This window comes from Saccoglossus kowalevskii, chromosome 20, assembly GCF_978046115.1.
Source record: "Saccoglossus kowalevskii chromosome 20, keSacKowa6.1, whole genome shotgun sequence".
NCBI classification, from domain to species: Eukaryota; Metazoa; Hemichordata; class Enteropneusta; family Harrimaniidae; genus Saccoglossus; species Saccoglossus kowalevskii.
Genome location: NC_140660.1, coordinates 3,065,284 through 3,087,324, shown reverse-complemented (window position 1 = coordinate 3,087,324; position 22,041 = coordinate 3,065,284). Strand labels below are relative to the sequence as shown.

Sequence of the window (22,041 nt, the reverse complement as noted above, 5' to 3'; positions counted from 1 at the left end):
TTTACCCAGGGGATCAGTAGTATCTGCAACTCTACCCAGGGGGTCAGTAGTCAGTAGTACCTGCAACTCTACCCAGGGGGTCGGTAGTATCTGCAACTCTACCCAGGGGGTCGGTAGTATCTGCAACTCTACCGCGGGGATCAGTAGTATCTGCAACTCTACCCAGGGGGTCAGTAGTACCTGCAACTCTACCCAGGGGGTCGGTAGTACCTGCAACTCTACCCAGGGGGTCGGTAGTATCTGCAACTCTACCGCGGGGGTCCGTAGTATCTGCAACTCTGTACTGGGAGGTTTATTACCTGCAACTCTGCATTCAGGGGTCTTCAGAATCTTCAGCTCTGGGGTGGGATGGCATCTGTCGGCTCTGTAGGGGGGGGCAGCTCAGTATGGACGGGATAGTACTTGTAACCACCGGGGTGGGGTGGGGGAGGGTGGGGTTAGTACTTGCAACTCTGTGCCTAGGGAGGATCGTTAGTACCTGCAACTCAATCCCTAGGGGGGTCAGTAGTTCCTGAAACTCTGCATTCAGAATAAATTGCAATACGACCTAGATAGTTTGTTCCTTTATTTACTACGAAATCATACATACAAATTATCTAATTTACATATCATTTGCATATTCCTTTTCATTACCAATCAAGACATGCGAACAGTCTGCAATAACTGCACAAAATATCAAATAAAATGTTAGAAAGTGATTTATTGGTGTGACTGAGAACATTATTTGACTGAATGTGGTGTACTGTTTGTCGTGTTAGTGAGAATGTGACTTAATGACGCAATAACTTTACTAATTCTATTCCTGCGTGAAAATATCATGCACAAATTGAGCAAGTCAAAATCTGATAAGAATAAAAATATTGACTGTTTCTGCTTGACTGATTACTGGTGATACACTTTCTAATTAATAAATGTTAATGTATTAACATATTTGCAAACATACTTTGATAAAATACATAAACAATCTCAACAGAAAACAAGATGTCAGATAATTGATATAAGCACTCCTATGATTAACCCTTTGGATGCCAAACTTTTGATCAAGATTTGAAGCCAATAGCAAATTATGTTTAGTTCAAAGTTACAAAACAAAAATACATTACAGGCAAAATGTTGCATCCAGATTTTGGAATAAAAATGCACTCAAAATATGTACGCTGTATTTGACACACAGTTCACGCGACAATGTAAACAAAAAAACAAGCAGCCTGTTGGCTGAGATAGCTCCGCTGTTAGCAATGCACATTTCAATTAAAGAACAGAAGATATCATTAGAAAATGAACAATATGCATAGTATGTATAGCAATCAGACTTAATATCACTTTTTACCAAAAATGACATAAATATTCATCAAAATTAGAGAATTGAGGATATCATCACAAAATGAACAAATCTGAGAAAGGTCCACATGTAGTAACTATAAATGTAATATCAAAGCAATTGGACTTGCAATTGGACTTGCGGTTTTTAACAAAAAGTCGAAAATATCACTTTTTACCAAAAATTACAAAAATATTCACCAAAATTAGAGAATTGAAGATATCATCACGAAATAAACAAATCTGAGAAAGGTCCACATGTTGCATCTATATATGGAATATCAAAGCAATTGGACTTGCGGTTTTTAACAAGAAGTCAAAAATATAAATTTTTACCAAAAATTACAAAAATATTCACCAAAATTAATTGAATTGAAGATATCATCATGAAATGAACAAATCTAAGAGAGGTCTACCCCAGGTACATACACACTAAGTATCAAAGCATTCAGGCTTGTAGTTTTCAAAAAGAAGTCGAAAAAGTAAAACATTGACACGGACGACGACGGACGACGACGGACGACGGACGCCGACGGACAATCACTCATATGATAAGCTCCGCTCGACAAAGTCAACAGCGGAGCTAAAAATTCTTTGTCAAAGTAGACAACTTTCACAAATCAAAATTTACAGGAATTTGCCTCAACTATTAGAACACAATTATAAAGTTTTTATAATACTAATTTTAAACAAACTTCAAAAACAGACAACTCTGGATGAGGGACTCTTCCACTGATCCACAAGTGTCCTACGGGTGTCTGTTTACAAAAGGTGAAATTGTAACGAAGAAACACTATATATGGATACATCTACAGCTGTAAGTGTGTCTCTCTTGATAACTTCATAAGTGTAGATCTATGACAAGGTACACTCAGTATGGCTATATCTATAATTTCAACAGGAGATCTATTGGTACCACTTCCATAAATCTGAAACACCAGAAACAAATAGAAATCAGTGTTCAATAAATAGTTATTAATTTATTACAATCTAATAGTAGTTAATTAACAGTTTCAGATAAATATATTCACCTCTGTCATGTCATCAGTGATATTCCTGGACTTTTTGCGCCAGATCGATCCTGTTTATACGCCTTAATAATAGTTCCAAAAACTCTGTGTTGTCAATTCTGATTTTACACTGTTGACATAACCAATCAAACACATCATATGCAGTTGTCTTCTTCTCTAGAATCCCTTTTGGTATCAGTCCACCGCCACAGTTATGTTTTAATAATCTCAAGTCATCTGTAAAAAAAATCATTTAATTATTCATCAAATTACTGGTACACACCACTGTGAAGTACAAATACTACTGATTTGTTGTGATGAATGAAATGGTGACTTCAATTAAATCTACTTAATATATGATGAATTTATTCATAATTTAATATTGAATCATGTGCAAAATCTGAAATGAAAACAAAATGTGATTTAAAGATTACCTTCCCCCATATCAGAAGAGACATCAATAAGCATTTGATTGAACTTGTCCTCACCAGAAATTCCTTCATTCTTGGACGAGTCAATGTCTCCTGTCAAACAATAAGAAAAATACATCGGATTACTCAGCTTGGGTCAATGACACATACATATTATAAATACATGTACCACACTGCATCATCACATGACTCAATTTATATTCATGGTACTAACACCACAATAAAAGGTCATAGGTCATATGATGAGAGAAACCAGACAATTTGAAGTTATCACATGCAATCCTGAAATTGATATGGAGAATCTGAAACTGACTTGCAGGAGGCAATGTTCAAGTCACACAAGTCATACTACAAGCAGTAGTTGTATAGGAGTGTAGTGTAATACATATATACCTTCAGTATTTATAGAGACGGTATAACCATCAGATGTGTCATCGTCAACTTGTATCCTATAATAGTATGTAGTCTGAGATTGTAATCCAGGATCCTTGTAAGAACCAGTCTTAGCCTTCACAGTTTTGATTTCAGTCCAGTTAAGTTTATCGTCAGATCTCTCAATAAACCCTGATGTCGCTTTACCCAGGTCCCACTCAATAGATACACAACCAGATTTCACATCTAATTTGGTGATGACAGGTTGGCAATCTTCTCCTGAAAAAAAACAAATACAGAAAATTACAGCAAATAAGATGGATGATAGGTTTATGTAACCAATATACATGTTTATTTTTTATTAACACTGCTGCTAACCAAAATTATATATATATATATAGTTGTTAAAATATAAACAAATAATTAAAATTATTCTTTATATACATAAACATAACTATTGATGAAATGAGCAGAATTCACCATATCATAACTGTCTTTTAAATATAAATATCAATCAAAACAAAATACTAACCTGAAGATTCCCAGAACGACCAATCAGACATATACATTAGATTCTTATGTAAGCATCGTTTTTTGCAATGTTCAACACAACCATCATCTCTGTCTTTTCCATCAAGTGTAATTTCTGGGTTAACATGTTTACCACATGGACACTTCAAGCATGGCATGTATGACAAACCAGGGTTATATCGCTTGATAAGGTCATTCATGTTGTTTTCCACATATTCTCTTACTTGTGGACCATAGGATGATTGTAACTTCACAGCTCTGCTTCCTGCTGGTTCTGTCTTCACTGTAAGGGTGATGTCAGATTCTCTCTTCGACATGATGAGGATATGCTTCTTTCCAATATCAAACCAGGCATCATTATAGAATAACTTGGCTTCTGGCCACTTCTTGATGCATCTAATGACTAGCTGGTGGAAAAACCCATCAGGTAAATAATTACGAGCAAAGTGGAGGTATAGAGTAGGACCTGATGTACTATGTAAAGGTGACAGTAGACGATTTTCTGGTTCTGATTCAAGAAGGCATGCCATGTAGTATTCGGTGACCTCTGACCCTGATTGTGGGGAACATGGGTAAATGATATCATACAGTTGAAATAGTCGAAGTAGGATGTCTTTATCTTCTAGTCTGTTGTTCTTCTTTAGGACCCATTCTACCAATTCGACATCAAGTTTCCCGTGAGTGGTTAACTTGTCATATAGATTGCAAATCAATTGGTGGAGAACCTCCTTTTGCTCATCAGGGAGTTCTGGTATGTGAGTGATGAAAAGTCTCAACAAGTCAATGAACCACTGTGGACTGATGATGACATCATTACGAAGGTCAGGATCATCTGCAAAGTGTAGGATATCTCGAATGCTGTGGAAAAATTTCAGCACGTCATCAACTTCCTGTTTAGATAAAGACATAGATTCACCAACCTCATAGACCTCAGCCAATTTCATTACTGGGCGTAGATTTTCTTCAACCACCTTTTGATTCAGTAGAAGCTCGAACTGCAACCAGTTAAATGAAACTTCATGACTGAGTTGACAAACAAGCTCCTTTATCTTATCCTTGAGAGACTGCAAAGCATCATTTGGGTTACCTCCTGGTGAAGGTGACTGCAAAGGATCACTTGGGGCACCATCTAGTGAAGGTAACTGCAAAGCATCACTTGGGTTACCAGCTGGTGTAGGTGACCGCAAAGCATCACTTGGGTTACCGGCAGGTGAAGGTGACTGCATAGGATCACTTGGGTTACCGGCAGGTGAAGGTGACTGCAAAAGATCACTTGGGTTACCGGTAGGTGAAGGTGACTGCATCGGTTTGTTGCTGATAGGAATTATTGGCCATGCAATGTGTACAGCAGCTTCCATACTCCTCAAGAAAGTTTCTAGTTCCTCTTTTCGTTGCTCCATCGTTTCCTGAAACATATCATTTGAAAACAAATCATAAATTCATGATATTGTAACACCAGGAACAATTCATGTTTGATTACAAAAAAATGAAGTGTCTGGGCAGACAAATTAGATCCACCCAACAATAGGATTCTTCTATTTGTTACTTACAAGAAATATGTTCACAAACATATAATAAAAGAGTAGTATTAAATCAGAGTAGATGGTGTACTCATGTGATTATACAAAAATGCAGAAGTACACCTTAGATTTGGCGATGAATTGATGTTGTAGGTCTCATTGTGTACAGGGGTGTGTACTTAGTCAAGTACACCACTCAAAAAATTGGGCAAAAAACAATTTGTGTTTTACCAAGTGCTAGTACGTCTTCTTTGACTGTGCTTGATTTTGCCAAAATTCTTGTTGCAAAAAACTTTTTAGGAATTTCCAAAGGCATTGTGGTAACACAATGTGGAAGTGATTTATTTTCGACACAAAAATGGCACAAATTCTTCTTAAAAACTGGTAATTGTCATTTTTTGTAAGGTGAATGGAAAATGGAATGAAGTATTTACCATGGTTCGTGGCTGTAACAGTCACTGTTGACGTGTAGGTTTATGAACAGTTACCATGGTCTATGTATTCAAAAGATATTCATGGTGGTCAATATCCACACTGTATTATATAAATTTGAATGCCGGTATTCAGAAAAGTGACACAATAGTCAAAGACCAGTTATTATGACAGTGAAATTTGGAGCATTTTGGAAGTGATGGGTGCAAAACATGAACACAAAAATAGAAATACCCAAAAGGTTTTGGACTGTCAGTCAAGCAGGGTCGGTATGCACTGTAATTCACTCGCCAAAACAAAGTTTCTACATATGATGAGAAAATTGTACAAGAAATCATTTTAAATAACAGATAATATACATTACCTTTGATATTAAATCAATCTTTGTTCCAATAACAATGACATTTTGCATTATGCTTTTCAGATCTTGGCCTTTTTTAGTTGTATGTGAATGTATTGAATTCATCCATCCATGAATATACTCTGAGAAATACAACAATTTACAAATATGTGATTGAAGCTAATAAGTTGATGAATTTAAGGTTACAAATGTCACAGAAAATAAATAATAGTAAATTAACCAACATCATGCATGTTATGTCCGTGTGTAATTATGAAGCATATACCAGGACATGAGAAAATACAGTTAATTTTGATAACGAAAAAACAGGTAAAGACAATTAAGAAAGACTCCATAAAAATAAACATAGTTGAACTCTGGTGACCTTGTCCTTTGTTATATAATATAATTCCCTTTATCATAGTTTGTTTCAATATAAATATGCAGTGTCATAATTAATTTTGAATACAAACAAGTTTTGGGGTTGAACCAACAGTGGGGAATCAGTCTACCGAATGTCCTTAAAAGATGTAAATATCTTACAAAAACATTGGTGCCTTATTTGTTTAATTATTTTAAGGGACATAATTTCCAGCTTTCTTCAAAGTAATTCAGATATTTTAGTATAAAAACAAATGTCTCATTGAAAAAAATGTGCTGCATTTAGATGTGAATAGATTCATAAAACATGCAAGATAACAGAAAATTTTAGCTGGCTTTAGTACAAGTATTTTGTACAGGTGTCTGTCAAAAATTAATGATTCACTGAGACAAATATGAACTGCCTCATTGTGACTACTGTATTATATGAAAAGTAAAAAAAACCACCCTTTATGAATAGCTATCATGTTGCAAGCTCTGCTTTGTATGCAAATCAACTTAAATAGTTAGTTGGTGTCCAGTGGAGGGAGAAGTCAACAGTACTGTTGCCTCCTGAGAATCTACATCTTCAGACACTGCAATCTTTGAAGTGCGTTTTTAAACTAGTATTATAAAAACTCTATCATTCTGTTCTAATAGCTGAAACATATTCCTGTGAGTTTTCATTTGTCGAATGAACTGTTTGTCAAATACAGAATACATATATTTTAGAATAATTTTCTTTTTAAAATGTAGATGAAATGTTTTGCTTTTAATGTATTTTTTATGTATTGTTTTTGATTTGATAACTTTGAACTAAACAGATTTTCTATTAGCTTCAGATCTTGATCAAAGTTAGGCACCCAGTTCATAGGAGTCCTTATATTGATTTTCTGACATCTTGTTTTCTGTAAAGATTTTATTGGTAGGCTTGCAAATGTGTATCAGACTGTGCAATCCTTCCATGAGTTGGTTTTGAAACCCAGTATGGGATTCTGAGATACATTACCAAGGATATTATTACAAGATAAATCATTTGCTTCATTGAACACATACAACAATGCATATTTCCACTGAGATCAGTGACCTTTGATGTGTATCACCAGTGATCAGTCAAGTAGAAACAGTCAAAATATTTTATTAGATTTTCTCAATTTTTGCATGATATTTTCATACAGGACATCTGTTGTTCAAACTCAGGGAAGACTTTATACTGATGAATAAGGTGACCAAGTTTGATAAAGTTTGGAATAGAATTAGTAAAGTTATTATGCACACAGTAACAATTATTAACGACGACGACAACAACAACGACAACGCCGGACAACATTTTTCCCTTAATATACCTTTCCCTTCCATCTTTGATGGTACGGGCAAGGTAATAATAAAAACATTAATTTTTTACTCTTTTATATTTAGTAAAATATGTGTGAAATATTTGAAACACATAAACAATGAGGTGCATTGTTTCCATTTTGGTTTATCAGTTGGTGAGAGGTTCATCGCTGAATGGTTCTAAGAGTTTTTATTCTGTTAATATGAAATATTCACACTAGATATGTGTAGTTACCCTTCGAAGACTCAATTATTAACAATTTATTGAATATTTATGAAGAAGTTATTTCATCAAAAATATGCATAATATTTGACAGACATGCATCCAAATTACACTCATATAAAAGAAGTGTATTATTCACTTGAACATGTGCTATAATGAAAGCAAGCTTTGATCTATGTAGGTCAGACTTTCTCTTTGCCAATCTCTTCAACAACAAGTGGATAGAGTTCTGAAAATGTGCTATAATGAAAGCAAGTTTTGATCCATGTAGGTCAGACTTTCTCTTTGCCCATCTGTTCAACAACAAGTGGATAGAGTTCTGAAAATGTTCTATAATGAAAGCAAGCTTTGATCTATGTACGGGGGGTAGGTCAGACTTTCTCTTTGCCAATCTGTTTCACAACAAGTGGATAGAGTTCTGAAAATGTTCTATAATGAAAGCAAGCTTTGATCTATGTATGTCAGACTTTCTCTTTGCCAATCTGTTTCACAACAAGTGGATAGAGTTCTGACTCTTCAACTGAGTGTATACCGAGCAATGTCACTCGAGTAAACATCCAACTTGCCCTTGTATGATAACCATGATCAGTACTGAAGGGCAACACAACCAAGAACTCCAAATCTGATGGTAAGGCCTGTAATCAGGTCAGTCAAGCACTGTTAATAAAAGGCATGCTTGCACAAGCAGTCTCGTCCCTGACTTATTGACAGTGAATCTCACAATTCTGTGTTAATTAATGTACCGGTAAATACCACAAATGTTGTTTTGAACACATTGCATGCATTTATGGAGTATGTACCAGTGTTCATATCAGGTTCCAGCATAAAGTCCATTCTGGAGTTCATTTCTGCCATAGATTCTATGCAGTTGTGCACAGATCCCATACCAGTGTTCACATGTGGTATGGGTTCCAAGCAAAAATGTATGAAACTTGTTTTGTGAACCCTGTATGCTCATATGCAGGTCCTGGTAAAAACATCACATAAACCAGCCTTGGACCAGAGGTGGCATCTAGAACTCTTGCCATCACATTAACACCACTAATTCACAACCAACTGTTTTGTGAGTATCTGCTAGCTCCAAAATTATAGAGACTGTACTCAAACCCTTGTTAGCTGTTCCTGGCTCTTAAGACATCACAGGAACTGAGATCATTGGAGTACTAAATTACAAACTCTGAACTTTTTTTTTAATGTTTTTTAAATGTTTTTGTGCCAGGACACTGATGACTTTTTTTTGTTAGTGCAGGTACTAGTGCTGACATATAGTGCAGGTACTAGTGCTGACATATAGTGCAGGTGCTAGTGCTGACATATAGTGCAGGTGCTAGTGCTGACATATAGTGCAGGTACTAGTGCTGACATATAGTGCAGGTACTAGTGCTGACATATAGTGCAGGTACTAGTGCTGACATATAGTGCAGGTGCTAGTGCTGACATATAGTGCAGGTACTAGTGCTGACATATAGTGCAGGTACTAGTGCTGACATATAGTGCAGGTACTAGTGCTGACATATAGTGCAGGTACTAGTGCTGACATATAGTGCAGGTACTAGTGCTGACATATAGTGCAGGTACTAGTGCTGACATATAGTGCAGGTACTAGTGCTGACATATAGTGCAGGTACTAGTGCTGACATATAGTGCAGGTACTAGTGCTGACATATAGTGCAGGTACTAGTGCTGACATATAGTGCAGGTACTAGTGCTGACATATAGTGCATTTTGCCACAGAAGTCATAGTCATGTTCTCTATCAAATGACAATATTAGTGTGCTATCCCCCAAAGTCGCATTCGTTAGTGAATGAATCTCCGTCAGTGGAATTGGCCTTCCCATTGAGTCTGTGGCACACTCACCCAGGGTAGGGGTTGACTTTTTCGATGTTCATTCTGAGGTAGGATTTGAATTTGGGTCTACAGAACGTGAGTCTGATGCGGCAATCGCTATACTACAAGTGAATTCATTTGTCAGCTTAAGTTTGTTTCATTCAGAAAGGTCATGCTACGTTTTATTAGGTTGTCATACCAATGCATACCTACACATACCAATATACTTTGAATGCCAATTTTTTTTTTAAAGTCTGAGATATATTCAAATCAATATCTCACCACAGACAATGATTAGTAAATACCTAAATTCGTACCTCTCACAGTCTTCTTTTTCTTCTTCTTCTTCTTCTTTTTCCCACCATCACCTTCAAATTCATCAGGGACTACATCATCAAGTTTAAGAGACAAATCAACTACGAGAATATAAACTCCCAGCATGGCCATGAACATCTAGAAAGTAATTCAAAATATATTGTATAAATTAATATAAAGACGTACGTCAGTATAAATGTTGTATTGAAATGAAATCTATCCATTTTGAATTCCATTCAATGAGAATCACATGATTCATGAAATAAATTGCTATCATGGTAGACTATATACACTACATGATATGATGTCGGATATAGGAATATAAATGTGTAATTTGGATTATACATTTTACTACGAATACAGCTATTGTCTGAAGGAAGGATAAATATTTTTGTAAAAATAATTAATAAAAAATATAATGACTGACCTGATGAGACATTTCATAAACTTGTTGTCCTGCAAAATCTAGCAGGGTGACATCAAAGTCTACTGCATCTGTGTTTTCTACTCGTCTTATACGTTCATCAATACGTCTTAGCTTTTTAGCTGTTGGGCCATCAGTAGATTCTTGCTGACTCTCTTCTCTATCTATAGGAGCCGTGATCGTCCGTGATGTGCTTCGAGTAGTATGAATACCTTTATTTTCGGATTTATCACTACGTGCTAGATTGATAAGAGGAATATACCAAACATGCAAATTATGTGATATGTAATGATCAGAGCAAGCAAATCGAAGAAATCACACATTTTTAGTAAATTAAATGCAAATTAGTGAGTGTGTGAAGGAACTAATTGGTGTTCATCTCAGACCATTTTGCTAGTATTCTTTCTTATCATAAAGCTTGCATTTAGTTGGTTTTGCATTTTTTCTCATTTCAGTTTATACAATCAAGTCTTAAGCATCCACTCATTCTGTAAATGCTGATTATATACTTACATTCCTATCATGGTATCTTCACTATAACAATTAGATTAATTAGCAAATATACCAGCGTAGTCTGTTCATACACTAAAATAGCCACAATTCAGCCATTTTTGTGTCTGAACAATGACATTAAATGTGCCTATTATGTGAGGTATATGTGTAAATTGTAAATGTGATTGGAATATACATGTCTATGTGCTTATATGCACACACACATATTACTGTTATCTCTGTCAAAAGTAACAGTTATGTACAATTGCATATAACTGGTAGCATTATAGAGTATTAGCTATTTCCCGATGTTACTATGATTTGTTCTTGTGTGTGTAATGTTGTATTGATATGTAAACATACAATATTAGCATAATATCAGTATGTACTTAATTGTGTTGTATTGATATGTAAACATACAATATTAGCATAATATCAGTAGGTACTTAATTGTGTTGTATTGATATGTAAACATACAATATTAGCATAATATTAGTATGTACTTAATTGAGTCATGAATAAGTGAAATGTACAGATGCAATATACAGTAAACATACACAAATACGTACCTGTATGTTCAATTGTCCAGTTGTCTAGATCTAAAACAAACATATCACCGCCTACTGTACTGTCATAGTGTTCATCAAATGGCTCGCCAGCTAGGTTCATTTTTGTGGCTGTTTTTCCAGCATGACAAGCTCCAGCCATAGCCACATAAGAACGGACCACTACAAAATAAACATGGTAGATTATATAGTTGTTGCTATGGCAACTGCAATTGTTATCAACTTGTTATACAAACCATATATATACCTAAAAATGGCACTGGTTGCATGTCTCTACCTGTAACAGTGCTGCAGATAGAACAGTTATGCATATTCAAAAGGTTAATAACCATATATGGTCATCTAATATGTTAGTTACATCTCTTGGCAAATATCTTTAATATTTTACTGGTAGCATATTCATTTTTGTAGCAGTGCTCATGAAATTACAGTTATACATATTAATGTTGAAAACCAAGAATAAGTTAATGATGAGATGTTTACAGAAACTTTTCAACTGTATTCTAGATAGTGCAAAATTTCCTGCAACCTGTTGTCTCTCAAAACTATTTACTGGCATAATGAATCAAAGATTAACCACATACTTGGAAGAAAATAAATTATTTACCGACATGCAGTTTGGCTTTAGGAAAGACAGGAGAATGACAGACGCAATTTTCCTGTTAAAAACAGCAGTTGAAAAAACAATTTATAATCAAAGAAAGCTTAGAAAGAACTCCCATGTGCTGAGAGTATTGGAGACACATTAAATATAATTCGAAATTACTTAGCTGAAAACTAATTATGCAAATCAGAAAATGAATATGAACAGATTTGAATGTAAAACTAATGAGGTCTGCGCAATGTAACAGAAAATCTATGTTTCCAAGTTTAATTGAAATGTGATTAGAACCAAAAAATTATGAATTATTATGCTTATTAGGGAATTAATATGAACAGATACCCCAAACTAATTAGGTTTGTACATTGTCCTAGAGCATCTTTGTACTAAGTTTCATTGAAATGGAATAATTAGTACTTTACATATCAGAGTGAAAGCTTAAAATTGGTTAATTATGCAAATTAGGTAATTAATATGTACAGATTTTAATCCACAATTATCCAGGTCTGTCTATTGTCCTACAGCATCCATGTACATTCATTGGTATGTGATGTTTAGTACCTGAGATATCAGAGTGAAAGTTGGTTAATTATGCAAATTGGGTGATTAATATGCACAAATATTTACCGGAAACTAATTGGGTCTGCATAATTCTAGATTCATTGAAATGTGATGATTAGTACTTTAGATATCAGTAGAAAAGCTGAAAATTAATTATGCAAATTAGGTAATTAATATGCACAAGTATTTACCCTAAAACTAATCAGGTCTCTGCATTGTCCTAAAGGATCTATGTACCAAGCTTCATTGAAATGCGATGATTAGTACTTGAGATAGCTGTGGAAAAGCTGAAAATTAATTAATTATGCAAATTAGGTGATTAATATGCACAAATATCTATCGGAAACAATCAATCTCTGCATAGTCCTTGAGTATGTAAGTACCAAGTTTCATTGAAATGTAATGCTCACTACATATATCAAATGCTGAAAATTAATTAATTATGCAAATTAGGTAATTAATATGTAAGGATATTACCATAAAAACTATCAGGTCTGTGCAGTGTCATATGATATCTATGTACCATGTTTCATTGAAATGTGATGATTAGTACTTGAGATATCAGTAGAAAACCCAAAAATTGACTAATTATCATGCAAATTAGGTAATTAATATGCACGGATTTTTACCAAAAACTAATCAAATCTGCGCATATGTTCAGAGCATCTATGTACCAAGTTTCATCAAAATCCAATGAGTGGTTCTTTAGATATCAGTGGAACAGTCATAGAACAGCTAAAAATTAGCTAATTATCATGCAAATTAGGTAATTAACGAGCATGGATTTTTCCCAAAACCTAATCAAATCTGCACATTGGCCCAGAGCATCTATGCACCAAGTTTCTTCAAAAACCGATGTATGGTTCTTGAGATAGCAGTGGAACAGTCGGACACACATACACACATACACACACACAGACACACTAACTGCAAAGACTCCCATTATGTGCTTCGCACATGGGAGTCAAAAATCTAGCAGTTTGAAAAAAATTAGTGTAAATAAAATTTTCTGCCAAAAAAAATTCAACAAAATAAAGCTCTAAAATAATCACTAAAAATACAAGATTAAAAGAAAACTCCATCACATGACAAAATGGACAAAACTTTATGGTTGACATGAAAGCAATTTGTATGATGGTTGGAGAGAATTTTTAAAAAAAATATGATTTGAAGAAAACAAGTTAAAAATAATGATAAAAAAATCACTAAAAACAGAAAATTGAAGAAAATGGTACCACATCAACAAGCTACACAGATGACCGGCTTACGTACTTATAAGCTAAATATTAAGTCATCAGACTGAAGATTTTTGAGAAATTGACAAAAATGTAAATTTTTACCTTTTTTTAACCCAATTTGCAGAATTATAGACTGATCTATGAACAAATTTCAATTTCTATCCGACAGGGTACCTTCATACCAAAAATCAGACCAGTGGTTTTGGATGTAATGCTTAATGCATTAAAAGGAAATTCATGATAACTCCAGACCAAATGCTCACTCAAAAAATAAACTTAGAACAATAGAATATTTAAAACAGAGTTTAAATTAGAAAGCTACCTAACTGAACTCCAAAATATTGAACTGTGACAAATTCTGACAAAATTCAGATGGGGAACCACTGCCTCAAAATAGAAACAGGCAGACATACTCACACTGCAGTGGAAAAGAGAATTGTAATTTCTGTACCAATAACCAGATTGAAAATAAATATTATTTCATAATGACATGTTCAAGATACCAGACACAAAAGAATAGCTTATTTGACAGCAGAGAAAAAAGTACCACACATTAAAAAAATTGAAAATGAAAACAAATTCATAATGTTATTAAACAACAAATAAATGCCTATCCCTTTGGCACAATATATTAAATTATGTATGGAAATAAGGCAGCAACACTTCCCCTAAATTTATCGCAACAACATTATTATCATTATCTCATTTCTTTTTTATATTCTTGTTTTTGCTTTTGTTTCAGTCTTTGTTATTATTTTAGTTCTAGACCATTTTATAGTTGTAATTTTGTTATCGTTGATATTTTGAAATAGTACAGTTGTAGTATAGTTATTAGAATTAGTCAATTTATTGTGAGAATTTTGTTAGTTTTACAATGTAAGAAATGTAACCCTTTTCATTCAGGATGTTGTGTGTTCTCAATAAATGTCAAATGCAATTATTGTTACTCTGCTTATATGTGTGATAAGCTATGACGTTTAATTTTGACATTACGATAACTCTTTTACATACACGTACTAGCCCCATGGTTATTCTGAGAACTGCAACTTGTAAGCTTTGACTATTATAGCTAATCAAGTTTCTATATATGTGCCACTGTAACAATCATCATATGGGTAGATGCTATATTAAAAGCCACATCCCCCAGTTGTAGCCTGACATGTAAGCATGGGTGGCGCCCTCGCTGGCTGAATGGCATCAGACCCCACTTATGCCTGACAGAATAGTGTAAGTCTCATCGGCAAGATCAATACTGCGAATTTGCAAAGTTCACGCCGTCTTGCATAGAGATTTGATGAATATTCATTTTAGTGGTCATGGTAACACCGTGCAGAGGGTGCAACTCACAAGACCTTGTCAGGGTACAACAGACTGTGTCTTTCCTGTGCAGACACTCACTCGTAGCCAGGGAGACAAATCGTGTTTGCATTGTCTGCAAAAATCACAAACAGAAATTTGCCAGCACCTTATCACGCATTATGTCAACAAACAAATAAACTCACTCACTGTCACTAATAATATCAAGAGACCAGATGCCAAGCTCAGATCTTACAGTCTACTTAAAAGTGATATTAGTCCAGCTAAATACCTACAACTGTTAAATAATAGACAAGATATTAGATTACTGTCTCAATTGAGACTTAGTTGTCACAAACTCAAAATAGAAGTAGGCAGACATAAGAGACCTAAAATCCCACTAGAGAACAGCATTTGTGATAAGTGTAGCAGTGACAGTATTGAAGACGAAGTTCATTTAATAACAGACTATAGCTATTACACTGATGAAAGGGATATTATGTACATTGAATTAACCAAGGAAATCCCCACTTTCCAGTCTGAAAACAATATCAACAAGTTTATTATCCTTATTGATACAAACCATCCTAAACAAATAAGACATGTGACACAGTATCTGAAAGTGTGTTTTGAAAAACACAAACTACATTAATTTTTTACTACCTAATCGTATGTTATTTTAACGTTCTGTTTTTTACTTACCTTACCTTGTATTACTTTCAGCCAAAAATGAATTTGTAATTTCATTACGGTGTAATAAAACTGTATTATTATTATTATTACTATCTGACGTTCCTGCAATTTGATTGGTACTGACAACAAATTGTCGGGGGGGACTACATCGTTCTGTCAGGCGTGTGTTGGATTTGGAGCACTGCGGTTGCACTATATTCTTTTTTTAAAAGCTGTGGCTTCTAATACAGATTTTAAAGTAATAAGCACAAAAATACATAAACACAAATCAGGTCTGTGCCAGAACACAAACAATTGTGTGTGTATGTACAAAACGTCATTGGATTAATGGTGTTTTGTAAGGTTTCATCAGAAATCTAAATCTAATCTAATTTAGTGTTTTATTGTAAATTTGATTAGTTAAGATTTCACCATCATAAGGTATTCTAATTTTAAAACTAATTATTTTAATTCTGTGTTTTACAGCTATGAAAGATTGTGAAAACTTGAGGGATTGTGTTTCAATTTTAATTTTCTATCAAGAAATGATGTTGTAATTTGACCATTCAAGAAATCACTGTAATTTGGGATTCTATTTTTAGAACTATTTTTTAAATTTTTTATTTAGAGCTTGACAGGTATGTGGTTTATGAAACACCTGTGCCAAGATATTTTTTATTTTGATTTATTTGTTGCAACTCCCATTTGTTGCGTAATCCCAGAGATATTATGATTAGAGAAAAGTTCATTGTCATGATATTAATTAATTTTTTACAAAAAAAAATCTCAATATCAATAAATACCATTCACTAAACAAAGGGAAATACAAGAAGTGACCATGGCTAATTTGCAAAGAAAGAAAAATGAAAATAATCTACCAAACTGTAGACCTCTGCAAAAACATCATTTCAGTCATGTTCAAGTTCAAGAACACAAATAAAAAATGATGACAATCAAAAAAAAAACATTCCACAGGAACAAATCAAAACAACTGATGGGTACAGTATACTAGAGTCAAATCATTAAGAGAAACTATGATATACAAGAACACAACTGTTTAGAGATGTGACATGAAGAATAATTTTTGATTTAAATACAATTTTTGATTTCACTTACAAATATTGGTAGGTATAAAAGGTTGCTGGAAACACAGGATATATTTTACTTGGCCCTAATTCTAAATCAGAGTTAGACTTTCAACTACAAAAACACTATGCATGTATCAAGTTTTGAGCAAACTGTTGTTATAAAAACATAAAATTCTCTAAGAATTATGTATCAAAATCTAATCAATACTGTAAAATGATTTAACAAGTTTCTAACAAGACTTTGATTGGTAAAGGCACTAACAATTGTTATATTTTATCTTGTGTGACTGGGGTCATGAGAGCTGACCTGAATTGTGTAAATTATAAACATGTCAAATTATTAGAATTAAATTAAAAATATATATTTTTTTCTTATTTTTAGATAACTGTTACATCGTAAATTAATAATAATACTTTACTAAAAAGGGCATAATTAATCTTTTGTCATTTTTTTTAATATATGTGCATATGTGAACAGCACCGAGATAGTTGTAACATGAATTGTGGGTCATCCATGTGTTTACATTACTTGGTATTTAAAATAATAGAATATGATTTAATTCATAAATTAATATTATCTAATATTCTTTTTTCAAATTTGTTCCCATTCAGATACACTTCACATAAACTATGCATGCTTACAAGATTAACAGATTTCAAAAATACTGTCATTTTATCTCAACATTGACTGTGGATCATTTGATATGGGAGTTATTTTTGAGTTTTGAGAGAACTGAAAGAAAAACGGAATTATATTTGATTCTATTGTCAATTTCGTTCCCTGTTTTGAAAATTATTACACAATATCTGTTTTAGTGTTATTTGATGTCCCTTGTACTGTGCTGGAATTCTCTATACTCCGATTACCTACTCGTGTTTACAAACTGTAACGTGTCATGATCAGTTGGCACTGATACATGCATATAGTGTTTTTGAACTGGCACATGTCAATATTGTCATCATCAGTTGTTTGACCGAGTTCAAGTCACATTGTGAGCACAGAACTTCTGATCAATGAAATAAAGGTTTGACACTGACCTCATAGTCTCTGTTTTAGGATAATGGTTGCAATTCTTGGATTTAAATTGATAAATCTCAGCAACTATAATCCACTCGCCAACGAACGAGTCTAACGCAAACACGTTGATTACACATTCTATATTTTTAGCCCAACATTCGATTCACAATTTTATAAAAAAACACATTGTAAAATTCAAAATAACTTTCACTGATATTCAGACTGTCTGTGCATTTCATTTTTGACAATGGCAATAGCTAAAATCAATCCTTGATTAAAATAAAAATTCGGGTTTTCGGTTGGTCACGTGACCATTCGAGACCCCCCCCCCCAACGGGTCTTAATTTTTTAAATCTCACTTTTTATTTTTTTTCCCCATTTTGAAAAAAAATATTCAAATTTGGTCACGTGCTCAACTTTTGTTTATTGTTTACCTGGATTTGTTTGTTTATTTGTTTATTTATGTTTACCTTTTCTTTTAAGCACTTTATCAAATAGTTTTCTGATTTTCGTCTTGTTGTTATCAATCCTCACATCTTCTTCTAAAATACCGTCTATGACGTCACAGTAGAACGTCTTCAGATTCTTTAGTCTTCTCAAAGACACGGGTAGATCTGTCAATGGGTTGCCTTGCAGGAACAGCCATTCTAGTTGTGAAAGGTTTCCAATGTTATCTGGAATTGTTCTCAGATTGTTGTAAGATAACAACAGTGTTTTCAGGTGACGTAAACAAGAAATATTTTCTGGAATTTCTGAAATATTGTTTCCATGCAGCAATATCCACACAACATTTCTACGACTTTCATCAAAGACTTCACTCGGAAATTCACGTAATCCACAGTTATCAGCATTGTAATACAAACCACCACCTAACGCCTCCTCCCACCGTGGTGTGCTTGAAGTCATGATATATCAGTGTTGCTATAACAACGACCACAACAACACTAATCACCAATTTCACACATTCCACCTAAAAATAGAACATAATGACGTCATTACTTGCACGTGATCATTACACTGTAGTCTGCCGTTTTGAAGACAACACAACCTGTCGGCTCCGTTCGCAAATACTCTCAAAATCGCGTGTATAAGTTGATATCTGACGTCATACATACATTATTAGGTAAAGTAGAGTTTTCTGATATTTATTAAACACTCACAATTTATGAATAAAACATATTTTATAAAAAAATTGGAAATTTAGTGTCTAAATATTTCCTGTTCATTTTTTGTGTTTTTTGCGCATGCGCAGTAGGGTGGTACGTCCGCTGTGTTGAGAGAACTTCGCCGAATTTCACGAAATTCTCAGTATTACCAGATTCAATTTTGTATTTCATAAATACAGAAGCATCTCTGCTAACACTACTTGTAAAGTTTGTTTTCATTTTCACTGAATTCGTTTTATATTCTGCGCTGTTTGAGTTTTATATTACCGTGAGTGCGAACAAGATTTCGCGACGTAAGTCTGACAGTGAATTTCATTCCAAAAATGTGGAATATTGTGGTTTGACTGACTTCTTGTTACAATGTATTTACAACAACATAACCTTCGAAACAGCTGTGTCATGACCTAGTCAGTGAAATTTACAAAATAAACGTATTTGCGTTGAAAACATCACTGACAGTTTGACAAGCATTCCAAATATGGTGTCAATAAACACTCACTGATTTATGTACATAGTAGTATCAACTCTGACATGTTTGTGAATATAGTGGTTGTATTTAGAGTAGGTCTCTGAGTTTGAAATGTGAATAGGTAATATTGTGAGAGTCAGAATATGTTTACAATATTTTCACACAGATCTATTCATGGGGACACGTCAAATTAACGGCGTTCCAAAACATAGCAATGGAATCTAGAACTTACAACCAAAACTAAGATATATTTATATATTTCATCTGTTGTGGTGGTGATTACTGTCAATAAAAGTGGACTACAGTGTACAGTCCTGAGTGGAAACTGTACACATATGTACATATTTAATATTAGTAAATGTGATAGTATTTACCAAAAAGTTAACATTGAATAATCACACGACGCAATTTGTTGTTTATTTGTATCTCAGTCCCTGTGTACAATCACAGAGCCCCATGTTTTATTATACGAATGGTTTGCCGTAGCAAGTAAACAAAAGTATATTCTGATATTTTAACAATAAAAACATACGACACTGGTTTGAGAGTACGAGTGTTGAGTCCACGTCAAAAACTCAACACACCAAACGAGTCGGAGTAACTCGTTTCAAATTGTTGTATTTGTATACGATCTTGGCACGATACAACCACCAGAGGCAAACAGCGTTCAACTTGTTATTAGGAAAATCGTGAAAACATGTTACCAGGCAACATGTTGATACATTGTATCTTTTCGAAAATGATTGGCAGGCCACCTTTCGAGGTCAAATGTCGCCAGGTCTAGTTTACCTAGAAATATCCTTTACGTATGGTGAGTTTTAGAACACGCAAATAATTTGACTGGTATTATTTTCAAATTTTGAAATAAAATTGAATAGCATAATACATATGCGTAAAACAATCACCATTCATATATTTACAAAAATTACATTTCCTGCAACCAACCTCAGTTAATAATGTACATATTCAATTCAGATCTTGAGATGAGTGTTGTCATCAAATTCTATTTTAGTGGTTGGTTCTTTTTTTGTTGTAAAAACAAATAAACGAAAACTGAATACATTTAAACTCAGACAACCAAACAGACTGGTAACGTGGCGTTTTTGTATTGTAGTAATGCGTACCACGCTTGTTTAGGCATGGGGGTAAAATACATGGTTTAGGTTATCTTTTCTTTTCATATCTAGTAAACGAGATTATTGTTAGATCTCACAAAATAATGTAAGATCTGTTCATGTTCCGACCAACTATCGCGACATACCGCAATACATCGCAACACATAAACCGGATTACGCTGATAGGCTGAGAGATATCATGTTTATGCTCACACTAGTATACTAGTCTGAGATTTATGTAATTACTGAGTTGATGATGTAAGTGATATCATGGAGCTAATAAGAAATGATATGCTGTGAGCTATTTTTCCGGTCACTTCAGGGCGTCGCGTCGGCGCTCCACAAAGTGGTCTGGCCCGAGGGAGTACGGATGGCACCGTGACGAGGTGGGTGTGCACAAGAGGGGAGGATTGTGCGTAAACATTATAATAACTTCTTTGGTGTTTTTGCGGTTACAGGGCATGTAAACTTGCTCAATCCTTATTTTTCCTGCAGCAAACGAGAAGGAAAAAAATTAGTTTTCACCCCTTTGTTGATGAAAATAAGAACCAAGATGTGGGTACTGGCCCCGAAAATAAATTTAAAGAGCGGTAGTCCTCGCGCCACGCATGCACTAGATATATGGATCTCATATAAACAAAGATTGTGACCCTGGCTGTTGCGCAGATCAACGAGTACAAACTGAAACGTTGCCAAGCTTTAAATAGGTATTTTTAGGTGATTGTGAAGTATCGAAGTAGTGCAAGTCGCGCCAAAATCAAACTTCATATTTGTGACTTTATCAGAATAGCGCATTTGCAAGTGTGTTTCAGCGCCGACATTCATTATGTCACTGAGGTTTGCCAATCAAACCTCTTTGATAATGCTGAACGTCGATTCGAAGCCCACACATAAGTGACACTACAAGCCACACCAACACAGCGACTACTCAGATGGCAAAATATTTGTACACAGTCCCACTATGTCATACGCTGTAATATACGCAATTACAATTCTGGTTCCCTCATAGCCTACAACCTCAATTGTACACGATACGGTTGTCGGGTAAAAGGCGGACTAATTGTTATCCCTAGCGGGGCTGAAAGTCCTAGGAAAAATGCTCTCTTTGTCGCAGAATATAGACGAATCCTACGGTTTACAGTTAGATTATTCCTGAGTCCGCATTATACCAGTAAAGGCTCGGCGCGGCGCGGCATGAGTTAAAAAAACAACTTGACGCAGTAAAAGCGGTAGACGGCTGTGAGCCGCTCCTCGGCACGCTACAGTGTGGGTGGTCGGGCGTCGCCCCCGCTAAAATCGAGCTGAAACTTTTTGGGTC

General features: G+C 34.5%; 1 protein-coding gene across 1 annotated transcript; it reads right to left on the bottom strand.

The window, feature by feature from the left end:
• Window positions 1–547: 547 nt before the first annotated feature.
• On the bottom strand, window positions 548–18,101 carry LOC102801298 (uncharacterized). Its single transcript, XM_085494637.1, has 10 exons — window positions 17,994–18,101; window positions 11,503–11,661; window positions 10,445–10,680; window positions 10,020–10,155; window positions 5,981–6,099; window positions 3,666–5,070; window positions 3,155–3,412; window positions 2,765–2,854; window positions 2,352–2,567; window positions 548–2,249 (listed from the first exon to the last, which is right to left on the bottom strand). Exons 2-9 carry the CDS (start codon window positions 11,639–11,641, stop codon window positions 2,365–2,367), a joined length of 2,586 nt encoding a protein of 861 aa, XP_085350763.1. The 5' UTR covers window positions 11,642–11,661; window positions 17,994–18,101; the 3' UTR covers window positions 548–2,249; window positions 2,352–2,364.
• Between the last annotated feature and the right edge of the window lie 3,940 nt (window positions 18,102–22,041).

Bases quoted from the DNA above. Each gene is read 5' to 3' on its own strand.
- LOC102801298 (XM_085494637.1), bottom strand. From the start codon at position 11,641: ATGGCTGGAGCTTGTCATGCTGGAAAAACAGCCACAAAAATGAACCTA. The intron at 5,071-5,980 runs GTAATGTATATT...GATATGTTTCAG, and splicing joins AGATTGATTTAATATCAAAG to GAAACGATGGAGCAACGAAA. The intron at 2,855-3,154 runs GTATATATGTAT...ATTGTTTGACAG, and splicing joins CGTCTCTATAAATACTGAAG to GAGACATTGACTCGTCCAAG.